This window comes from Palaemon carinicauda, chromosome 17 (genome assembly GCF_036898095.1).
Source record: "Palaemon carinicauda isolate YSFRI2023 chromosome 17, ASM3689809v2, whole genome shotgun sequence".
NCBI classification, from domain to species: domain Eukaryota; kingdom Metazoa; phylum Arthropoda; class Malacostraca; order Decapoda; family Palaemonidae; genus Palaemon; species Palaemon carinicauda.
The window spans coordinates 62448990-62471808 of record NC_090741.1 but is presented as its reverse complement, the minus strand read 5'-3'; the positions used below and the strand labels follow the sequence as shown (position 1 = coordinate 62471808).

The following is a 22819-nucleotide window of genomic DNA, read 5'->3' as shown; positions in this document are numbered from 1 at the left end:
AATCCCGAGCATTCCCGACCGTCTAATGTCGCGCCCCAGCCTACGTCCGATGCGTCCGAGAAGAGAACGTGGTTGGGAGTCTGAACAGCCAGGGGCAGGCCCTCTCTGAGGCTGATACTGTCCTTCCACCATGTCAGGCAAGACTTCATCTTCTCGGAAATGGGGATCGAGACCGCTTCTAGCGTCTTGTCCTTTTTCCAGTGAAATGCTAGGTGATATTGAAGAGGACGGAGGTGTAGTCTTCCTAATGAAACGAACTGTTCCAGGGATGATAGCGTCCCTATCAGACTCATCCACTTCCTGACTGAACATCGTTCCTTCTTCAGCATGTTCTGGATGCATAACTGGGCTTGGCTTGTTCTGGGGGCCGACGGAAAAGCCCGAAAAGCTAGACTGTGAATCTCCATCCCTAAATACACAATAGTTTGGGATGGGACCACTTGTGACTTTTCCATATTGACAAGGAGACCTAATTCCTTGGTCAGATCTAGAGTCCACTTTAGATCCTTCAGACAGCGACGACTGGAAGAAGCTCTGAGAAGCCAGTCGTCCAAATAGAGGGAGGCTCGGATGTCCGCTAAATGAAGGAATTTGGCTACATTCCTCATCAGCCTCGTAAACACAAGAGGAGCTGTGCTTAGGCCAAAGCACAGGGCTTGAAACTGGTAGACAACCTTTTCGAAAACGAATCTCAGAAAAGGTTGGGAGTCCGGGTGGATGGGGACGTGGAAGTAGGCGTCCCTTAGGTCTAACGAGACCATCCAGTCTTCCCTTCTGACCGCTGCTAGAACCGACTTTGTGGTCTCCATGGAGAACGTCTGCTTTGTGACAAAGACATTCAGCGCACTGACGTCTAGCACCGGCCTCCACCCTCCTGTCTTCTTGGACACCAAGAAGAGACGGTTGTAGAATCCCGGGGTTTGATGGTCCAGGACTTTGACTACCGCTCCCTTCTCTAGTAAGAGAGACACTTCCTGTTTCAATGCTCGTCTCTTGTCTTCCTCTCTGTACCTGGGAGAGAGATCGATGGGGGACGTTGCTAGAGGGGGTTTTCGTACAAAAGGGATCTTGTACCCCTCTCTGAGCAACTTCACAGATTGTGCATCTGCGCCTCTCTTTTCCCAGGTCTGCCAGAAGTTCTTGAGTCTGGCTCCCACTGCTGTCTGAAGAAGTTGGCAGTCAGACTCTGCCCTTAAAGGACTTGGTTCCTTTCTTCTTTCCACGTCTCCCTTCGGCACGAGCACCTCCTCTGCTGGAGGCTCTGCCACGAAAGGGCGGAATAAAACGGGACGCTGGAGTGTCCATCCTTGGTCTAGCTGACAAGGTAGGCAAAGGGGTGGCTTTGCGAGCAGAGGACGCAACAAGATCGTGAGTATCCTTCTGTATCAAAGAAGCGGCAATTTCCTTAATCAGGTCCTCTGGAAAAAGGCACTTAGAAAGAGGAGCAAACAGAAGTTCGGATCTCTGGCATGGTGTAACTCCAGCTGAAAGGAATGAACACAGGTTTTCACGCTTCTTAAGGACTCCGGACACAAAAGATGCAGCAAGCTCATTAGACCCATCACGTACGGCCTTGTCCATGCAGGACATAATGAGCAAGGAAGTCTCCTTCTCCGTCGGAGAGATCTTTCTGCTTAGAGCTCCTAGACACCAGTCTAAGAAGTTAAAAACCTCGAAGGCTCTAAATATCCCTTTCAAAAGGTGGTCCAGGTCCGAAGATGACCAACATATCTTTGAGCGTCTCATGGCTAAGCGGCGGGGAGAGTCTACAAGACTTGAGAAGTCGCCCTGGGCAGAGGCAGGAACTCCCAAGCCGAGAACTTCTCCCGTGGCATACCAGACGCTCGATCTAGAAGAGAGTCTAGCAGGGGGAAACGTAAAAGCTGTCTTCCCTAAACTCTTTTTGGACTGCAGCCATTCTCCCATCACCCGCAAAGCTCTCTTGGACGAGCGTGCGAGGACGAGTCTAGTAAAGGCAGGAGTGGTTGACGGCATGCCTAACACAAACTCTGACGGAGGCGAACGCGGAGCTACAGACACAAACTGGTCCGGAAACATCTCTTTGAACAGGGCCAAAACTTTCCTAAAGTCCAAAGAGGGTTGCGTAGACTTAGGCTCGTCCAGTTCTGAATGCGGTTCATCTACGTGTGCAGCACCATCATCATCAGAAAGTCCCTCATCCGATAACTGATGAGGGAACGGCAATGGAGTGGGTAACGGCTGGTTGGCTGAGTCCGGTCGCACGGGTGCATGCGTGACTGAGCCGGACGCAACGTCATGGAACTGCTGCCCAGTCTGTGAGCTGGCAACAACCATAGCAGCGCGGGGACGCACAGCGTCTACTCCAGACTGTCTAGACTGATGTGGGTGAGCAGTGGCAACCACACTGGGTTGCGGAGGTTGACGCACCGCGTCAAAACAAAACAACTCTGACGGTTGTTGAACCTCCCAAACGTCAACGGATACCTCCGTGCGTCGCTGAACGTCAACATGCGGCTGGCAGATCACACTGGAACGCATGGGTGGCGGAACTCTCTCCACTGGAGTGCGTGAGAAGGTTACCTCAGCGTCCCCAGGACGCACAACCGATCGTGTGGGTGGTTGTAGGCAAGGAGCTGCACTAGCTGGTGCGGCAGCAACCTTCTCCGCACGAAAGTCCTGCATAAGCGACGTTAGTTGAGACTGCATGTCTTGCAGTAAAGACCACTTAGGGTCTACAGGAGCAGGTGCGGCGACAGACGGTGTAACTGTCTGAAGCGGTACCGCTTTGCCTCTCTTAGGAGGTGAGCAGTCATCGGATGACTGCAGCGAGTCCGAACTGACCTAGTGGCTACAGCTGGGCCGTTGGACTTGTGCGGAAGGGACCGACTTGCGCTTTAACGGTCGTGAGACCTTGGTCCATGGTTTCTTGCGAGAAACACCTTCCGAAGACGAGGTATAAATGGGCTCTCTCGTCTTTGTGAGGCAGGGGCGATCTTGGGTAGATACGCCCGATACCACGGAGGGAACGTCTGTTCGCTGATTAAAGCCTCTCGAACCCATTTGTCGTACGACATTGCTTCTCCCCTGGACTTGGGAGCTTGCAAGAGGTCCCGGACTAGGAGGACGACAGGCACGAACAGACGAACCCTCAAGCGCAACACTATCCACAACACTATCACTCACTTTAACACTTCCCACTGCACTTTTACACTTCAGCTCCTTCACATTCGCCATGAGCTGATTACGGTCACTAGCCAGGGACTCAACTCTCTCACCCAGAGCTTGGATGGCACGCATCATATCAGCCATCGAAGGTTCCTGAGTGCCAGAAGGGGGATTAGGAGCAACCACTACAGGGGAAGGAATAGGTTGTGGGGCATGAGGAGAGGAAATGTCAATAGAACGAGAGGAACTTCTCCTAACTCTATCTCTCTCTAGCCTACGTGTATACTTTTGGAATTCGATAAAATCGAATTCCGAAAGCCCAACGCACTCCTCACATCGATCTTCCAATTGACAGGTTTTATCCCGACAATTGGAACAAACAGTGTGAGGGTCGATAGAGGCCTTCGGAAGACGCCTTGAACAGTCCCTAGCATTGCACTTCCTAAATTTTGGGACTTGTGAAGGGTCAGCCATTTTGAATTGGTCAAAGGGGAATTCAAAAACTATCAAAAAGTCATCAACAAAGAATCCGTAATCAAAAAAAGAGTTCAAGGATTTGTGAATAGAAAGCCTGCACAGCGAAAGCTCAAAACTAGAATAGTGTACTTCACCAATTAGTTGTGAAAACAAATCCAGTTAGCAACAGCGAGTAAGTACGTCTTGTCGGTAGCACGACAGAGAGAAAATTGAGTCTTTGTTTACATTGAGTACTGGGTATCTGGACGACAGATGGCGCTGTTGGGCACACCCGCAACCTGTGTAGCGATCGCTGGCGAGTTTTACCTTAGAGTTTTCTGTCGAGCAACAGAGTTGCAGCTATTATAATCACCGGCTAAGTTAAATATTGAAAATATCCCTTTCAAAAGGTGGTCCAGGTCCGAAGATGACCAACATATCTTTGAGCGTCTCATGGCTAAGCGGCGGGGAGAGTCTACAAGACTTGAGAAGTCGCCCTGGGCAGAGGCAGGAACTCCCAAGCCGAGAACTTCTCCCATGGCATACCAGACGCTCGATCTAGAAGAGAGTCTAGCAGGGGGAAACGTAAAAGCTGTCTTCCCTAAACTCTTTTTGGAGTGCAGCCATTCTCCTATCACCCGCAAAGCTCTCTTGGACGAGCGTGCGAGGACGAGTCTAGTAAAGTTAGGAGTGGTTGACGGCATGCCTAACACAAACTCTGACGGAGGCGAACGCGGAGCTACAGACACAAACTGGTCCGGAAACATCTCTTTGAACAGGGCCAAAACTTTCCTAAAGTCCAAAGAGGGTTGCGTAGACTTAGGCTCGTCCAGTTCTGAATGCGGTTCATCTACGTGTGCTGCACCATCATCATCAGAAAGTCCCTCATCCGATAACTGATGAGGGAACGGCAACGGAGTGGGTAACGGCTGGTTGGCTGAGTCCGGTCGCACGGGTGCATGCGTGACTGAGCCGGACGCAACGTCATGGAACTGCTGCCCAGTCTGTGAGCTGGCAACAACCATAGCAGCGCGGGGACGCACAGCGTCTACTCCAGACTGTCTAGACTGATGTGGGTGAGCAGTGGCAACCACACTGGGTTGCGGAGGTTGACGCACCGCGTCAAAACAAAACAACTCTGACGGTTGTTGAACCTCCCGAACGTCAACGGATACCTCCGTGCGTCGCTGAACGTCAACATGCGGCTGGCAGATCACACTGGAACGCATGGGTGGCGGAACTCTCTCCACTGGAGTGCGTGAGAAGGTTACCTCAGCGTCCCCAGGACGCACAACCGATCGTGTGGGTGGTTGTAGGCAAGGAGCTGCACTAGCTGGTGCGGCAGCAACCTTCTCCGCACGAAAGTCCTGCATAAGCGACGTTAGTTGAGACTGCATGTCTTGCAGTAAAGACCACTTAGGGTCTACAGGAGCAGGTGCGGCGACAGACGGTGTAACTGTCTGAAGCGGTACCGCTTTGCCTCTCTTAGGAGGTGAGCAGTCATCGGATGACTGCAGCGAGTCCGAACTGACCCAGTGGCTACAGCTGGGCCGTTGGACTTGTGCGGAAGGGACCGACTTGCGCTTTAACGGTCGTGAGACCTTGGTCCATGGTTTCTTGCGAGAAACACCTTCCGAAGACGAGGTATAAATGGGCTCTCTCGTCTTTGTGAGGCAGGGGCGATCTTGGGTAGATACGCCCGATACCACGGAGGGAACGTCTGTTCGCTGATTAAAGCCTCTCGAACCCATTTGTCGTACGACATTGCTTCTCCCCTGGACTTGGGAGCTTGCAAGAGGTCCCGGACTAGGAGGACGACAGGCACGAACAGACGAACCCTCAAGCGCAACACTATCCACAACACTATCACTCACTTTAACACTTCCCACTGCACTTTTACACTTCAGCTCCTTCACATCCGCCATGAGCTGATTACGGTCACTAGCCAGGGACTCAACTCTCTCACCCAGAGCTTGGATGGCACGCATCATATCAGCCATCGAAGGTTCCTGAGTGCCAGAAGGGGGAATAGGAGCAACCACTACAGGGGAAGGAATAGGTTGTGGGGCATGAGGAGAGGAAATGTCAATAGAACGAGAGGAACTTCTTCTAACTCTATCTCTCTCTAGCCTACGTGTATACTTTTGGAATTCGATAAAATCGAATTCCGAAAGCCCAACGCACTCCTCACATCGATCTTCCAATTGACAGGTTTTATCCCGACAATTGGAACAAACAGTGTGAGGGTCGATAGAGGCCTTCGGAAGACGCCTTGAACAGTCCCTAGAATTGCACTTCCTAAATTTTGGGACTTGTGAAGGGTCAGCCATTTTGAATTGGTCAAAGGGGAATTAAAAAACTATCAAAAAGTCATCAACAAAGAATCCGTAATCAAAAAAAGAGTTCAAGGATTTGTGAATAGAAAGCCTGCACAGCGAAAGCTCAAAACTAGAATAGTGTACTTCACCAATTAGTTGTGAAAACAAATCCAGTTAGCAACAGCGGGTAAGTACGTCTTGTCGGTAGCACGACAGAGAGAAAATTGAGTCTTTGTTTACATTGAGTACTGGGTATCTGGACGACAGATGGCGCTGTTGGGCACACCCGCAACCTGTGTAGCGATCGCTGGCGAGTTTTACCTTAGAGTTTTCTGTCGAGCAACAGAGTTGCAGCTATTATAATCACCGGCTAAGTTAAATATTGAAAATATCCCTTTCAAAAGGTGGTCCAGGTCCGAAGATGACCAACATATCTTTGAGCGTCTCATGGCTAAGCGGCGGGGAGAGTCTACAAGACTTGAGAAGTCGCCCTGGGCAGAGGCAGGAACTCCCAAGCCGAGAACTTCTCCCGTGGCATACCAGACGCTCGATCTAGAAGAGAGTCTAGCAGGGGGAAACGTAAAAGCTGTCTTCCCTAAACTCTTTTTGGACTGCAGCCATTCTCCTATCACCCGCAAAGCTCTCTTGGACGAGCGTGCGAGGACGAGTCTAGTAAAGGCAGGAGTGGTTGACGGCATGCCTAACACAAACTCTGACGGAGGCGAACGCGGAGCTACAGACACAAACTGGTCCGGAAACATCTCTTTGAACAGGGCCAAAACTTTCCTAAAGTCCAAAGAGGGTTGCGTAGACTTAGGCTCGTCCAGTTCTGAATGCGGTTCATCTACGTGTGCAGCACCATCATCATCAGAAAGTCCCTCATCCGATAACTGATGAGGGAACGGCAACGGAGTGGGTAACGGCTGGTTGGCTGAGTCCGGTCGCACGGGTGCATGCGTGACTGAGCCGGACGCAACGTCATGGAACTGCTGCCCAGTCTGTGAGCTGGCAACAACCATAGCAGCGCGGGGACGCACAGCGTCTACTCCAGACTGTCTAGACTGATGTGGGTGAGCAGTGGCAACCACACTGGGTTGCGGAGGTTGATGCACCGCGTCAAAACAAAACAACTCTGACGGTTGTTGAACCTCCCGAACGTCAACGGATACCTCCGTGCGTCGCTGAACGTCAACATGCGGCTGGCAGATCACACTGGAACGCATGGGTGGCGGAACTCTCTCCACTGGAGTGCGTGAGAAGGTTACCTCAGCGTCCCCAGGACGCACAACCGATCGTGTGGGTGGTTGTAGGCAAGGAGCTGCACTAGCTGGTGCGGCAGCAACCTTCTCCGTACGAAAGTCCTGCATAAGCGACGTTAGTTGAGACTGCATGTCTTGCAGTAAAGACCACTTAGGGTCTACAGGAGCAGGTGCGGCGACAGACGGTGTAACTGTCTGAAGCGGTACCGCTTTGCCTCTCTTAGGAGGTGAGCAGTCATCGGATGACTGCAGTGAGTCCGAACTGACCCAGTGGCTACAGCTGGGCCGTTGGACTTGTGCGGAAGGGACCGACTTGCGCTTTAACGGTCGTGAGACCTTGGTCCATGGTTTCTTGCGAGAAACACCTTCCGAAGACGAGGTATAAATGGGCTCTCTCGTCTTTGTGAGGCAGGGGCGATCTTGGGTAGATACGCCCGATACCACGGAGGGAACGTCTGTTCGCTGATTAAAGCCTCTCGAACCCATTTGTCGTACGACATTGCTTCTCCCCTGGACTTGGGAGCTTGCAAGAGGTCCCGGACTAGGAGGACGACAGGCACGAACAGACGAACCCTCAAGCGCAACACTATCCACAATACTATCACTCACTTTAACACTTCCCACTGCACTTTTACACTTCAGCTCCTTCACATCCGCCATGAGCTGATTACGGTCACTAGCCAGGGACTCAACTCTCTCACCCAGAGCTTGGATGGCACGCATCATATCAGCCATCGAAGGTTCCTGAGTGCCAGAAGGGGGATTAGGAGCAACCACTACAGGGGAAGGAATAGGTTGTGGGGCATGAGGAGAGGAAATGTCAATAGAACGAGAGGAACTTCTCCTAACTCTATCTCTCTCTAGCCTACGTGTATACTTTTGGAATTCGATAAAATCGAATTCCGAAAGCCCAACGCACTCCTCACATCGATCTTCCAATTGACAGGTTTTATCCCGACAATTGGAACAAACAGTGTGAGGGTCGATAGAGGCCTTCGGAAGACGCCTTGAACAGTCCCTAGCATTGCACTTCCTAAATTTTGGGACTTGTGAAGGGTCAGCCATTTTGAATTGGTCAAAGGGGAATTCAAAAACTATCAAAAAGTCATCAACAAAGAATCCGTAATCAAAAAAAGAGTTCAAGGATTTGTGAATAGAAAGCCTGCACAGCGAAAGCTCAAAACTAGAATAGTGTACTTCACCAATTAGTTGTGAAAACAAATCCAGTTAGCAACAGCGAGTAAGTACGTCTTGTCGGTAGCACGACAGAGAGAAAATTGAGTCTTTGTTTACATTGAGTACTGGGTATCTGGACGACAGATGGCGCTGTTGGGCACACCCGCAACCTGTGTAGCGATCGCTGGCGAGTTTTACCTTAGAGTTTTCTGACAAGCAACAGAGTTGCAGCTATTATAATCACCGGCTAAGTTAAATATTGAAAATTGGGTTTTTCTAGAAACCAACCTCAAGACATCAGTTTGAGTTCTCTTGCATAACCTGAATTTAGTTTTTCTTTTATGATGCATTATGATTGGATCATGACTGGTTACTAAATTGTCATCCAAATCATGGTCAGGTATCTGATTAGTCTTGTACAACTAGCACTAGTGTGTTTAAGACAGTCTAAGCATTAAACGTGAACCTGAATCTCCAGTCCTTGTTTGAATCTGAGATAACAATTTCTTGAATCCATCCATAACGAAGATATAGAGTTGCAATGTGCAAACTGTCTCGGAAGTAACCCCTTTTTGTCAATTTGATAGAATAAGATACCCTTGAACTAACGTAATCATTTTATTAGGGTACATTATCGAAGAGGTGATACAGTACTTCCTCACTTTCATCGTCAGTTTCTGAGTTTTCCTCTTTCTCATTTTCCTGTCATGTAAGAGAATCTGATTGAACATCAGCTGATTTCTTGGTTTTTAGACCTTTTAATATAGGGAATAGTTGCAGGAGCGTGTAGACTCATACTATTTTTGGATGTACTAGCGCCTACCATAACCCTGTTTGCATTATATTATGACGAAATAGTGATTGAGCTTGCAAGTGAACAGTGAACACTATCTAAATCATAATGAAAATTATCCAAATTAGCTAAAACTTTGTCACTTCTTCAGAATTTAAGGGAATCATACAATATGCCACACCATCCACATAAGTAATACAAGTCTGTTTTATACCATCTTTTAATAGTGTTGAGCTTCATAAGCTCTTGACATCACTTGCTTCCATTAATAAGCTTCAGAAGTCTAGTGAATACTCCCTTAGTCTTGTAAATTTTGGTCCTTCTCAAAGCTTACCCAACCTCGTATAGTAATTCTAATTTTAGTAGCATTTTATTTAGTAAGGGTTCTAAACATATGCTGCACTCCACAGATTTGAAATCCTTACATAGACCCTCAAAATCTTTACATTAGTTCCTTCTGTTGCCAAACCCTTGCAAAGCCACAATTTTACTCTCTGTAAGACTAAACTAGGTTGTGAGGCAGAAAACTGAGCAGGTTGTACTGATCTTAATTCCCCTCCGCTCGCTAAAGTAAGTGCTTCGCACCCTGTCGATTAAACCGGTCTTCTGGAGAAGAAGCAATATGAACACCAGAGAAGAATCATAGAAATAAATGATGAATTTGCTATGAATGGTGAAATGGTTAGAGGATAGCTCTGAAAATGACAATCTGTCATAAATGAGATAAGCTGGGGAATTCCTGACAGAGCTATTAATGGATTCAAGAGAAGGCAGAAAGATGCACTTACCTTGAGACTACTATTTTTCATATATATTTTCTAAAAAAAAAAACTCCTGAGACATTCAAGATCATAGAAGGGCATGTGTAAGACAAAGCGAATTCTTTTTTACCACTAGGTCTTGAGTGTAAACCTATTGCTGTACACTAAAATCTTGCTAATCCTGGCCCTTTTCATCTGAATTACTGGCTTATAGTTTTCTTTGCTCAAGTATCTTCTTTAATGAAATAGAAACTTACACATATCTTTGGTCAGAATGGTTCATGCCTACCTAACCCATTTTTGGCAAATCCGTATTACCTGTATTAGATTATCTGGATAGAGTTCCTCCCCATATGGTTTGAATTAACAAGAGTTTACAATACAGTATTTTAAACAATAGTACATTTTAACATGCAAATAACCACAGAACTGTACTAACCCTTTCCAAAAGAGTCTGAAGAGTCTCTGATTCGCCACATCTGAGCACTAGACATGTCATCAAGTAAGCTATCAGGAACATTACATTTGGGATGATGTATATAAACAAATAGTTACCCAAACACTTGCTAGTGTGAGGAGGTTCTGAAAAGTAACACACTTGCAATTACTCTCATTAATATTCATTACAGTACTACATGTACTGTGTTAAAATGGTGAAATCTATACAATACTCCACCTCAGCAAAGAAATAAGTACAACAATTCTTCATACAAAAGGTATGGCTTTATGACTTATCATATATTTTTTCATAATCTGATGGACTATCTAAAGTTTTACAAGTCAAATGGATTCAACTTCATGTAACATTTTATTAATACAGTATGGCCAAATTTTCATCACAATACTTACCGTTATGAATAGTTTTGTTACGAACGAGGAAGACACCTTCTTTAATTCCCTGGTCTCGTCTGAAAGGTGAAATATTTTCCTCTTAAGATCATTCAACAAGAGTATGGCAAACTCTTTAACTCAAAGGACATTTAATTTGGAGAATTAATTCTAATTCTGCTTAGCAATACTTTATATTGACTGCCGAAAAATATTTATAAATATTCTTCATTCCAAGCATTCACTGACTACATAAATTCTTAACTAAAGCACATAAAAAAACTGTTACAATAAAGCACCTGTATATCCTTGTCCCAAAATTTTCAAACATCAAAATATCAATTAATGTAGACTGAAATTGCAAAACATTTTGCAGTAATAGTCTGGTGAATTGAGGAATCCATTAACGATGAAAGTTTACAGTAAGTTACACTCTTTTAATGTAGAGCAGTATATGATTTAAACAATTAAATTTTTAGTACCGTGCCTTTACTTACGTAAATCCCAAATTACACTTCATTACCTCTAGAGTTCACGTTTTTTGTGACAGCTTAAACTTGCTCTCAAAGAATATGGTTCTAAATATGTTCTATTAATGATAAAAGGGGCACATTCCAAGTCAAGACCTCTGATGCTTATTCCTAAGATGATTTTCTGTTGGAGATTTAGCAAGTGGTGACTAACTTTGCACTCATAAAATTAGATATACTTTAAGGAGGTGTATATACATGTAATGTGATCTCACAGTAACAGAACCTCACAGTAACAGAACCTTCTGGGGTCTAGCCTGGTTACTGTGCCAAAATCTGTTAATTGGTAAAGGCCTACCTAGCTAGCCTAGGCTTTCACTCTTCAAATTACTAGCCCCATAAAACAATAAATTACTTGCATCCCCTTCAAGTTATTTATCCCGTTTCATCATCTCTTCAAACCCCTCACTTGGTAAATAACCCTGAATCCGTAAACACTGCCTTTTCAAGTACCAATTCTTCTTTCTATCCAGACATAATCTCAACCTTTCAATGAGGGTAATTTATCCATTACAAAGGTAATTATAAGAACCTAACCCAAGAAACTAATCTTTCACATTTACATCTAAATCATTTTACAATAAGAATTCCATTCAATTTTACCTTGGTTAAAATGTTGACACAACTAGCAACTGTCTAAGAATGAGGACGCTACCTACTGAGAGGCAGCCTGGGTTGAGGCATGCCGAGGGTCACCATACGCAAACAAGTTTAAATATGAAATGGAAGTCACATGTCCAATACGCTTGTGTCTTATATAATTTGTATGTTAATTACAGAAATTTATAAGTATTTTTAAGCCTTGACTGACTAGTTTTTCATCAAACAGATAAAATCATTCATGAAGTGGATAGACTTATCTATGAAGTAAGAAAAATTCCTTTGTTACATCATCAAATGATTTTGCCTTTATTACAAAATGAATACCTTTGGTGCCGTCATAAGTGATACGGTATGAAAAGATTCTGAAACAATTGTTAATATAGTAGCACCCTATGATATGGTTAAAGTATAGTGTAGAAGGGGAGTACAGTATAAGTTGACTCTCATCTCCATAAAAGAAAAAGCTCTTTTGCCTTGGTAAATCCTCAACACCTGTCCCTTTCCACTAAAGTAATAAGTTCAAGTACGTATGTAAAGTAACCTACTTATACAATACCGTCCTAATCCGTTTTACACTTTACTCACTTAAAGCACATGTTGTACTGCAAAACAGGTCCTATGCAGAGGAACAATACCACAATTGCACAATATAAAAGGTTCAAAAGTTTAGTAAACACATACCACCCAACGCCATCTTTTGCCCAATCACGGAAACCTGTTTGAGAGAAAAGTTGAAAATGGTATTACTTTATGTATATAAATTTTGCAAAAATTATGTCAGGCTATTGTAAAAAAAAAAAGGAAATTATCCATGTATAGAGAGAAAAGACTCCTTTAAAACATGACTTATAGCATACGTAACCACTGCCCATTGTTAATTCTGAATTGTTTGGTCATAAAATTCAATATAAACATTGCTTTTTTTACCTAATAGTGACAAAATAACATCACGAGGCTTGAGGATCCTCTCTCTGACGTATCGTAGCACAGCAACGGTATTGTGACTGCCAGCATCACCATCTGTGATCATTATTGCCTGCAAAATAATAAAAGTGTAGTCTCTATGCTTCCATCATTCAAAGGACAGGATGTAAGCTTGCTGTACACTCATTATTTTCAAAATAATCATTATGTACCAAAGCTCAGAAGACTTGATCAGACATAAGATCAAGGTATGATACAATACTTCACAATGATAATGAAAGGAGTTTATCTCATAAGCAACATTATACTGATGCTATGCAAAATAAAAAAAATGATGATTCATAAACACAGATATCTTTTCAACCATTTGGAAAGGATATTAGAGGAATGCCTTGAAAACCAATAACTTAGTATTTCAAGTAACACTATCAATAAACCATTAAACAAATAAGTTGACAGCCATTAATAATCTAAAACATTCCCCTGTCAATATAACAAGGCATCGTTAATTCTTACCTATACTGCATGTGATAAGCAATCACCAAGAAATAAATGCATTAAAGACAAGGAAAAGAAGAAAAGAAAATAATTACAGACAACTATGCCTAACAATTAGTCCATGTTTTAAGCATTATTGTAGACGAGTAAAGTTGAAACAAAGTAATACAAAGAAGGGCAACTTCTAGGAGAAGGACACTCCAAAAACCATAGTTCTCTAGTCTTGGGTAGTGACATAGCCTCTGTACCATGGTCTTCCACTGTCTTGGGATAGAGTTCTCTTGCTTGTGGGTATTTCTTTTTCTTTTGTTTTTATGGAGTTTTTATAGTTTATATATGATAGATCTAATTTAACGTTGTTAATGATCTTCAAATATTTTATTTTGATTGTTATTACTTCTCATGTAGTTTATTTATTTCCTTGTTTCCTTTCCTCACTGAGCTATATTTCCCTGTTGGAGCCCTTGAGCTTATAGCATTATGCTTTCCATCTATGGTTGTAGCTTTGCTAGTTATAATAATGATGATGATAATAATAATAGTAATAGTAATAATAATAACAATAATAATAATAATAATAATAATAAAAAAAGAGAAGTCATTCAATACCTGCCGGAGATGAACATAACGAAGACATTTAGTATTATTTGAAGATGGTATGGATGACAGGTACCCATTCATTATTATTAATATTATTATTATTATTATTATTATTATTATTATTATTACTATCTAAGCTACAACTCTAATTGGAAAACCAAATGTTTAAGTCGAAGGGTTCCAACAGGTGAAGAAGTCCAGTGAGGAAAGGAAACAATGAAGTAAATTAACTAAAAAAGTAATGAACAATTAAAATAAAATATTAGAAAAGTGTTATATTACGAGATTTTTAAAAATTACCCTTTGGGTCCTAAGAAGCACTGAAGTCTGCAGTCAATATCAACCCCCCTTAATGGGCTATTACAATTCTACAATCAAATTGTCAGAATATATATATATGTGGATTTGGCAATATCGTTACTATATATTACGACAATACCCCGATGATAACCGAAATACTTGCAAACTCAACCATGTTTCAAATTCATCGGCAAAATTTTACCTATGATATGAAACCGCAACCCATACTGTAACAGGTTAGAGCTGACGACAAGTACATGCTAACTTACAAAATACACAATATCTTTATATTGTTATTATTATAAAGTCAGCTCTCAACTTACACAGATTTGGTTTCAGAAATTAGGCCAGAAGTAAAATATAGTGCAATTCAATTGCCATAAATAAAATACTGTAATTCATGCACTGTACTATGGTGTATTTAAATATGTTATTTTTATTAATAAAATAAATTTTTGAATATACTTACCCGATAATCATGTAGCTGTCAACTCCGTTGCCCGACAGAATTCTATGGAGGGATACGCCAGCTATCACAATACTAGAAGGGGGTGTATTTACCAGCGCCACCTGTGGCCAGGTACTCAAGTACTTCTTGTTGACACCTCCTCAATTATTCCTCGGTCCACTGGTTCTCTATGGGGAGGAAGGGAGGGTCGATTAAATCATGATTATCGGGTAAGTATATTCAAAAATTTATTTTATTAATAAAAATAACATTTTTCAATATTAAACTTACCCGATAATCATGTAGCTGATTCACACCCAGGGGGGTGGGTGAAAAACCAGTGTACAAGACTAAAGGATAGCTAAGTATCCCGTATTTCATATAATCAGTTATCCACAATAACAATGAAATAATAAGTACCTGGTAAGGAAGTCGACTTGAACCGTTACTCTGCCTTTAATAAGATCGTCTTCCTTACTGAGCGCAGCGTTCCTCTTGGGAGGCTGAATCAACTCAAAGGTGCTAAAGTATACAGGGCTGCAACCCATACTAAAGGACCTCATCACAACCTTTAACCTCGGCGCTTCTCAAGAAAGAATTGACCACCCGCCAAATCAACAAGGATGTGGAAGGCTTCTTAGCCGACCGTACAACCCATAAAAAGTATTCAAGAGAAAGGTTAAAAAGTTATGGGATTATGGGAATGTAGTGGCTGAGCCCTCGCCTACTACTGCATTCGTTGCTACGAATGGTCCCAGGGTGTAGCAGTACTCGTAAAGAGACTGGACATCTTTGAGATAGAATGATGCGAACACTGACTTGCTTCTCCAATAGGTTGCATCCATAACACTCTGCAGAGAACGATTCTGTTTGAAGGCCACTGAAGTAGCCACAGCTCTCACTTCATGTGTCCTTACCTTCAGCAAAGCAAGGTCTTCTTCCTTCAGATGAGAATTTTCTTCTCTAATCAGAAGCCTGATGTAGTAAGAAACTGCGTTCTTAGACATTGGTAGAGAAGGCTTCTTGATAGCACACCATAAGGCTTCTGATTGTCCTCGTAATGGTTTTGACCTTCTTAGATAGTACTTAAGAGCTCTAACTGGGCAAAGTACTCTCTCCAGTTCGTTCCCCACCATGTTGGACAGGCTTGGGATCTCGAACGACTTAGGCCAAGGACGGGAAGGAAGCTCGTTTTTAGCCAAAAAACCGAGCTGCAAGGAACATGTAGCCGTTTCAGATGTGAAACCTATGTTCCTGCTGAAGGCGTGGATCTCACTTACTCTTTTACCTGTTGCTAAGCACACGAGGAAAAGAGTTTTTAATGTGAGGTCCTTAAAAGAGGCTGATTGGAGCAGTTCAAATCCTGATGACATTAGGAACCTTAGGACCACGTCTAGATTCCAGCCTGGAGTGGACAACCGACGTTCCTTTGAGGTCTCAAAAGACCTAAGGAGGTCCTGTAGATCTTTGTTGGAGGAAAGATCCAAGCCTCTGTGGCGGAAAACCGCTGCCAACATACTTCTGTAACCCTTGATCGTAGGAGCTGATAGGGATCTTACGTTCCTTAGATGTAACAGGAAGTCAGCAATCTGGGTTACAGTGGTACTGGTTGAGGAAACTGCATTGGCCTTGCACCAGCTTCGGAAGACTTCCCATTTAGACTGATAGACTCTGAGAGTGGATGTCGTCCTTGCTCTGGCAATCGTTCTGGCTGCCTCCTTCGAAAAGCCTCTAGCTCTTGAGAGTCTTTCGATAGTCTGAAGGCAGTCAGACGAAGAGCGTGGAGGTTTGGGTGTACCTTCTTTACGTGAGGTTGACGCAGAAGGTCCACTCTTAGAGGAAGAGTCCTGGGAACGTCGACCAGCCATTGCAGTACCTCGGTGAACCATTCTCTCGCGGGCCAGAGGGGAGCAACCAACGTCAGCCGTGTCCCTTTGTGAGAGGCGAACTTCTGAAGTACCCTGTTGACAATCTTGAACGGCGGGAATGCATACAGGTCGAGATGGGACCAATCCAGCAGAAAGGCATCCACGCGAACTGCTGCTGGGTCTGGAATCGGAGAACAATACAAGAGGAGCCTCTTGGTCATCGAGGTAGCGAATAGATCTATGGTTGGCTGACCCCACAGGGCCCAAAGTCTGCTGCAAACATTCTTGTGAAGGGTCCACTCTGTGGGGAAGACCTGACCCTTCCGGCTGAGGCGATCTGCCATGACATTCATATCGCCCTGAATGAGCCTCGTTACCAGCATGAGCTTTCGATCTTTTGACCAAATGAGGAGGTCCCTTGCGATCTCGAACAACTTCCTCGAATGAGTCCCTCCCTGCTTGGAGATGTAAGCCAAGGCTGTGGTGTTGTCGGAGTTCACCTCCACCACCTTGTTTAGCTGGAGGGACTTGAAGTTTATCAAGGCCAGATGAACTGCCAACAACTCCTTGCAATAGATGTGAAGTGTCCTTTGCTCCTGATTCCATGTTCCCGAGCATTCCTGTCCGTCCAGTGTCGCACCCCAGCCCGTGTCCGATGCGTCCGAGAAGAGACGGTGGTCGGGGGTCTGAACAGCCAATGGTAGACCTTCCTTGAGAAGAATGCTGTTCTTCCACCACGTTAGAGAAGACCTCATCTCTTCGGAAACAGGAACTGAGACCGTCTCTAGCGTCATGTCCTTTATCCAGTGAGCAGCTAGATGATACTGAAGGGGGCGGAGGTGGAGTCTCCCTAACTCGATGAACAGGGCCAGCGATGAAAGTGTCCCTGTTAGACTCATCCACTGCCTGACTAAGCATCGGTTCCTTCTCAGCATGCTCTGGATGCATTCTAGGGCTTGGAAGATCCTTGGGGCCGACGGACAAGTCCGAAAAGCTCGACTCTGAAGATCCATACCCAAGGAGACAATGGTCTGGGATGGAACGAGCTGAGACTCCTCAAAATTGACCAGGAGGCCCAGTTCCTTGGTCAGATCCATAGTCCATTTGAAAATCTCCAGACAGCGACGACTTGTGGGAGCTCTTAAAAGCCAGTCGTCTGACGGAGCCGGACACAAGATCATGATACTGCTGCACAGTCTGTAAACTGTCAATCATGGGCAAGCGAGGAAGTACAGTGACAACCCGAATCTGTCTAGACTGTCTGGGTCGTACAGACAACTCCTTAACGGGTTGCTGAGGTTGCCGCACTGCGTCACAACAAGTCACTTCTGTTGGTTGTTGAACGTCTTCCCCGTGACACATTGACTCCGTAAACAAAAAATCCTCTAACAAGGACTAAGCTTGGACTGCATGTCATGCAACACAGCTCAAGGTCTATGGGAGCAGGTGTGGTAACAGACGGGATTAGCGACTGAAGTGGAACCATTACCTTCCCTGTAAGCATGTTATGCTTAAATAAAAGTCCATAAGAGGTTATGCAGCTAAAGGCTCCCTCCAAAAGACAGAGTCCTCAAGGGAATATCAGAAGGAGGGAGAAAAGAACTTTCTCATCTACAGGGACCTTATCCTAGAAAAGCTAAGTTCTCTGAGTGAGGGTTCACTGGTGCAAAAGCAGCAGACTAGAAGGCAACGTTATGAAACTGCTTGACAGTCTAGTGAGTTGGCAACAACCCAAGATGTGTTGAGAAGCATGCGGTAAGGTATGCAGAGCATGATGTATGCAGAGTATGTTGAATGCAGAGCATGCTGTATGCTGAGCATGTAGTAAGCAGAGCCTGCTGTAAGCAGAGCCTGCTGTAAGGAAAGCAGAGCGTGTGCATGGCGTTTAACATTTCTCAGAAATTCCATGACCAGTGCTAGAGTGCTTTATGCATGCTTGCATGGGGTTTAAACCATGGTATGAAAATGGAGGTAGGTATGCTGAACAGCAGAGTCAGAACGAGCTGGAACAACAATAGTTGTGGTTTCCTCTTCAAGACTCCGTTGAGGGAACACCTGAGGCTCAGTCTGCAAAGGCTGAATAAAAGACAAGCAGAAGGAAGGCGCATGGGTGGAGGAGGCTGACTCCTAGCATGAGTGGTTGAACCCAAGGATTGCGCTTGCTGAGCGGTTGACGGAAGCGGAGTAGCAAGTTCCAGTTCCTGTGGTGTGAGCGGAGCGCGATGAGGAAGAGGCTGCGCAGAACAAGGTAAATGTCTCGCAAGCTGAGGCTCCTGAGGCGCAAGGCTAAGGTGTTGAGCTCGCTGCAGCGAGAGCTGAGGAGACTGACTCATGGACGGGAGAGGTTGTTGTACCTCAACCGAGTGTTGCATCACTGGTGGAGCAGCAAGTGGAGGCGGAGGAAGAGAGGTATAATCCTCCTGATCCCATTGTAAAGGTTGCCTTAAGGAAGGCGGAGGCTGAACACCACAGGGAACAGCAAACTCAGCACGTGGCTCAACATCGTACGCCTGGCAGGTGGTACTGCGATCAGGCGGAGCGAGCGTAGGCGGAGGGAGTGTAGGCGGAGGCGGAGGAGTAACACTCTCAGCCCGACACTCACGCATTAAGTCCGAAAGCTGTGCTTGCATGGACTGTAGTAGAGTCCACAACATCGTACGCCTGGCAGGTGGTACTGCGATCAGGCGGAGCGAGTGTAGGTGGAGGGAGTGTAGGCGGAGGCGGAGGAGCAACACTCTCAGCCCGACACTCACGCATCAAGTCCGAAAGCTGTGCTTGCATGGACTGTAGTAGAGTCCACAACATCGTACGCCTGGCAGATGGTACTGCGATCAGGCGGGGCGAGTGTAGGTGGAGGGAGTGTAGGCGGAGGCGGAGGAGCAACACTCTCAGCCCGACACTCACGCATCAAGTCCGAAAGCTGTGCTTGCATGGACTGTAGTAGAGTTCACAACATCGTACGCCTGGCAGGTGGAACTGCGATCAGGCGGAGCGATCATAGGCGGGGGGGAGTGTAGGCGGAGGCGGAGGCGCAACACTCTCAGCCCGACACTCACGCATCAAGACCGAAAGTTGTGACTGTATGGACTGCAGTAGAGTCAACTTGGGGTCGGCAGACACTAAGGTCTGCTGAGGTAAAGCCTTAACAGCAGAGATCTGTTGCGGCAGAACCTTACTCCTCTTAGGCGGAGTGTAATCAACTGATGACTGAGGAGAGTCAGAGCTAACCCAATGACTGCATTCGGGTTGTTAACTTTAACTTCGTACGTCTGGCATAGGTCTGGACTTAACGTTTAAGAGGTCTTGAGACCTGAGACCAGCGTTACTCTGCCTTTATTTTCTCCCCTAATCTCTTCTGCAGACGAGCAAAATAAGGGCTCAATCGTCTGCGGGTGGGAGTGACGGTCTCGGTAAGACACGCCCACAACCACCGAGGATACTTCTGTGCGCCGATCAAGGCCTGCTGAACCCTTATGCCCTTCGACATTGCTTCTCCCCTGGGCTTGGGAGCTTGCAAGAGGTCCCGGACTGGGAGGACGACTGGCGCGCACAAAAGTACCCTCACGCACTAATCACTTATCACTTTGATTTCTGTTTGCACTTATTTCACTGAACTCGAAACTTTAAGTGGTTTGTACCTGAAATACGCAATTCTATCCTTTCTCAAAGTTAGTAATTGCGAAAACAGAATTACAATGTAACAGAAAAATCTAATGAAAGATAATTCAGTGGCTGGAAAGAGACTAAACACTAGATCACTCTAGAAACGTTTAGTTTCTTCCCCTAAAGAGACTAGGGAGAAGAGCAAAAACGATAACGACGTTACTCGTACGCCTGGCAGGCTTGAATGAAACGTTTATCCTCTTTCTCCCTCCGTCTCTATCTCTCTCTCTCTCTCTCTCTCTCTCTTGACTTAGAACCTGAGAGAAGAGCCCAATCATATATATCGTTAAAAACATATTATTGTTAAAGGAAAAAACTGAAAAGTTCCTTTATTAGGATCAAAACCATTAAGTTAAGAAAGAATGAACAAAACGCTAGACACGGTTACTCTTACTGCAACGTGAAACCGTGAACATTCTTCCTCTATCGTAACGATAGAGTGCAAGTTGAACGTTCTGAACGTCAACAACTGCAGAGACAAAACAAAACGTTAGTTCAACTTTGAAAATAGTACGAGACTATCAAAGAAATTCTTTCAAACTCTGTGGCGGAAATAGCATAATATGTTAACAGGTAAAACCGAAATGACGGGCTCAAAGTTTATTAACTTCGGTAAAAGACCGCCTACTATTAGGAAGGTCGAATATAAACAAAAATAAAAATTAATTTTAATGAGTTTATAATAAAAGGAAGTTAATCGAAGAGGCCTATAAGAGGCGGAGAGATATAAAATAAATCTATAACTTTTGTTAAGCAAAATTAAGAAAGAGAGTCTATACTCTCTTAGACACCAACACTTCCGTCTAAGGGAAGGGTCGGCCATGAAAGGTGAACGAGAGTTCATACTCTCTCGTCACCATAATTAATCAAATTAATTCCAAAAGCTAACTAAGCTAATATAGAAGTTTCCAGTAAAGCGACAGCCGAAATCAAAGAGAAATACTTCACCAAAGTCGTGAAAATACTCCAAGAACATAAGCGTATCCCAGAACGTCTTGCCGGAAGCACGACAGAGGAATAATTGAGGAGGTGTCAACAAGAAGTACTTGAGTACCTGGCCACAGGTGGCGCTGGTAAATACACCCCCTTCTAGTATTGTGATAGCTGGCGTATCCCTCCATAGAATTCTGTCGGGCAACGGAGTTGACAGCTACATGATTATCGGGTAAGTTTAATATTGAAAAATACAGTATATGCATAATCTCTACACATCACCAGTAAAAGCAAATAATACTCTACTATATAATTATTGCATTATTTATATTATAATATACTATACAATACCTAAAACAGCGTGCATACTATGTAAATACATTAAGTAGTTATACAGTTTTCTTTATAAATAATGCCAACATCAAAAAATAAACTCGGTACCATTCAGTACTAATGTCACTGTAGTCCTAACTTCTTAAACAACTATGAACAAACTTCATTTATTCGAGAGTTACGTATTTCTTTTTATTCAAAAATTACAAAATTCTTTCATCAAGAGTATTGCAAATCCCCTCCCAAAAGAGAACCAAGTGTATGTATAAAACCCTTATCAAGTGATATCATATCAAGAGGCAGAAAAATCATTTCCACATTCTCAGGGGCAGTTTTGAGGGATTAGAGATGGCCAAAAGCATCATCTATTATTATAAAGAGGTTCTTCCTAGGCATCTCCTCAGTAAAGGATTTTTTCACCTCAAGAAAAAATAATTTGTGAAAAGGTACAGTGTTTATTCATCTTAGGAAAGAAACATTTGTGAAACCAATAATTTTGTAATCGTCTTTCATACCTCTGTACACAAGGCCTAGCTTCATCATATAACCATCTGCATAGCCGTTCGGTAATGCAATCTTTCCAAACCCTGAGTCCAGACGTTTATTTTGCACTGTTACACATGTACATATTTAAAGTTGACCGAATTCAAGAAAGGATGCCAGCCTTTCGCTTTCACGAATTTGTTTAGGGAGTGTAAGAATGGTGATGAAGATTCTAAGGGAGTTTCAAGTACTTCAGATTGCACAACTTACCAAAAACTAGTCAGCCATCCCTTACCTCCCTTAAACTTCTTCCTTTCGCTCTCCGTACGAACAGTTTATACAGGCTAATTGCTTTGCCACCAATAGTGGTATAGTTTAATTTTACATCCTTTCCTCTAGGTAAACAATACTCTCACAGTTTTAGCTATTTATTGGTCACAAGCCTAAGACATCATTGTTGATGGAGTAGGAGTAGCACTTTGTGTTTCCCAGATTTTTATTCTTTCTTTCTCAGTTTTTGGACCACATCAATGACACTTCATGCCTAAGTACTGTATAAGATGTAAAGTCTTCCTTTTCTCATCAAGAGCTGGCACTTACTTAATTCCCTAGACTTTGAAGGGCTTTTCTTAACACTTAACTGCTTCTCAGAAAGCATATTTACCAAAACACAGGGAGCACAACACTAAATATCGTACACAGTATGCACGATGTTACAGTACACAGACACAAGTCCAACAAAGAATGACGCAATACTAGCCAGGCCCTTTTATGAGCATGAGCTACAAGCAGTGTCACACCTACTGCTAAGTTTTTTTATTTGTGAGTGTTGCACAATTCTGTACATGCATGTTTTCAGTCAATAGAAAATTGAATTTTTCAAATGAAGAACTTCCTA

The 22819-nt window shown here is 44.3% G+C and overlaps 1 protein-coding gene across 1 annotated transcript in view; it reads right to left on the bottom strand.

Annotated features, from left to right (window-relative positions):
- Window positions 1-22819, bottom strand: part of LOC137656816 (uncharacterized) — a 78629-nt gene that overhangs the window by 45283 nt on the left and 10527 nt on the right. Inside the window, exons 3-6 of the mRNA XM_068391127.1 lie at window positions 12799-12907; window positions 12457-12586; window positions 10760-10818; window positions 10350-10492 (exon numbers count right to left, since the gene is read on the bottom strand). Coding sequence (XP_068247228.1) covers window positions 10350-10492; window positions 10760-10818; window positions 12457-12586; window positions 12799-12907 — 441 coding nt within the window. The remainder of the gene's footprint in view (window positions 1-10349; window positions 10493-10759; window positions 10819-12456; window positions 12587-12798; window positions 12908-22819) is intronic.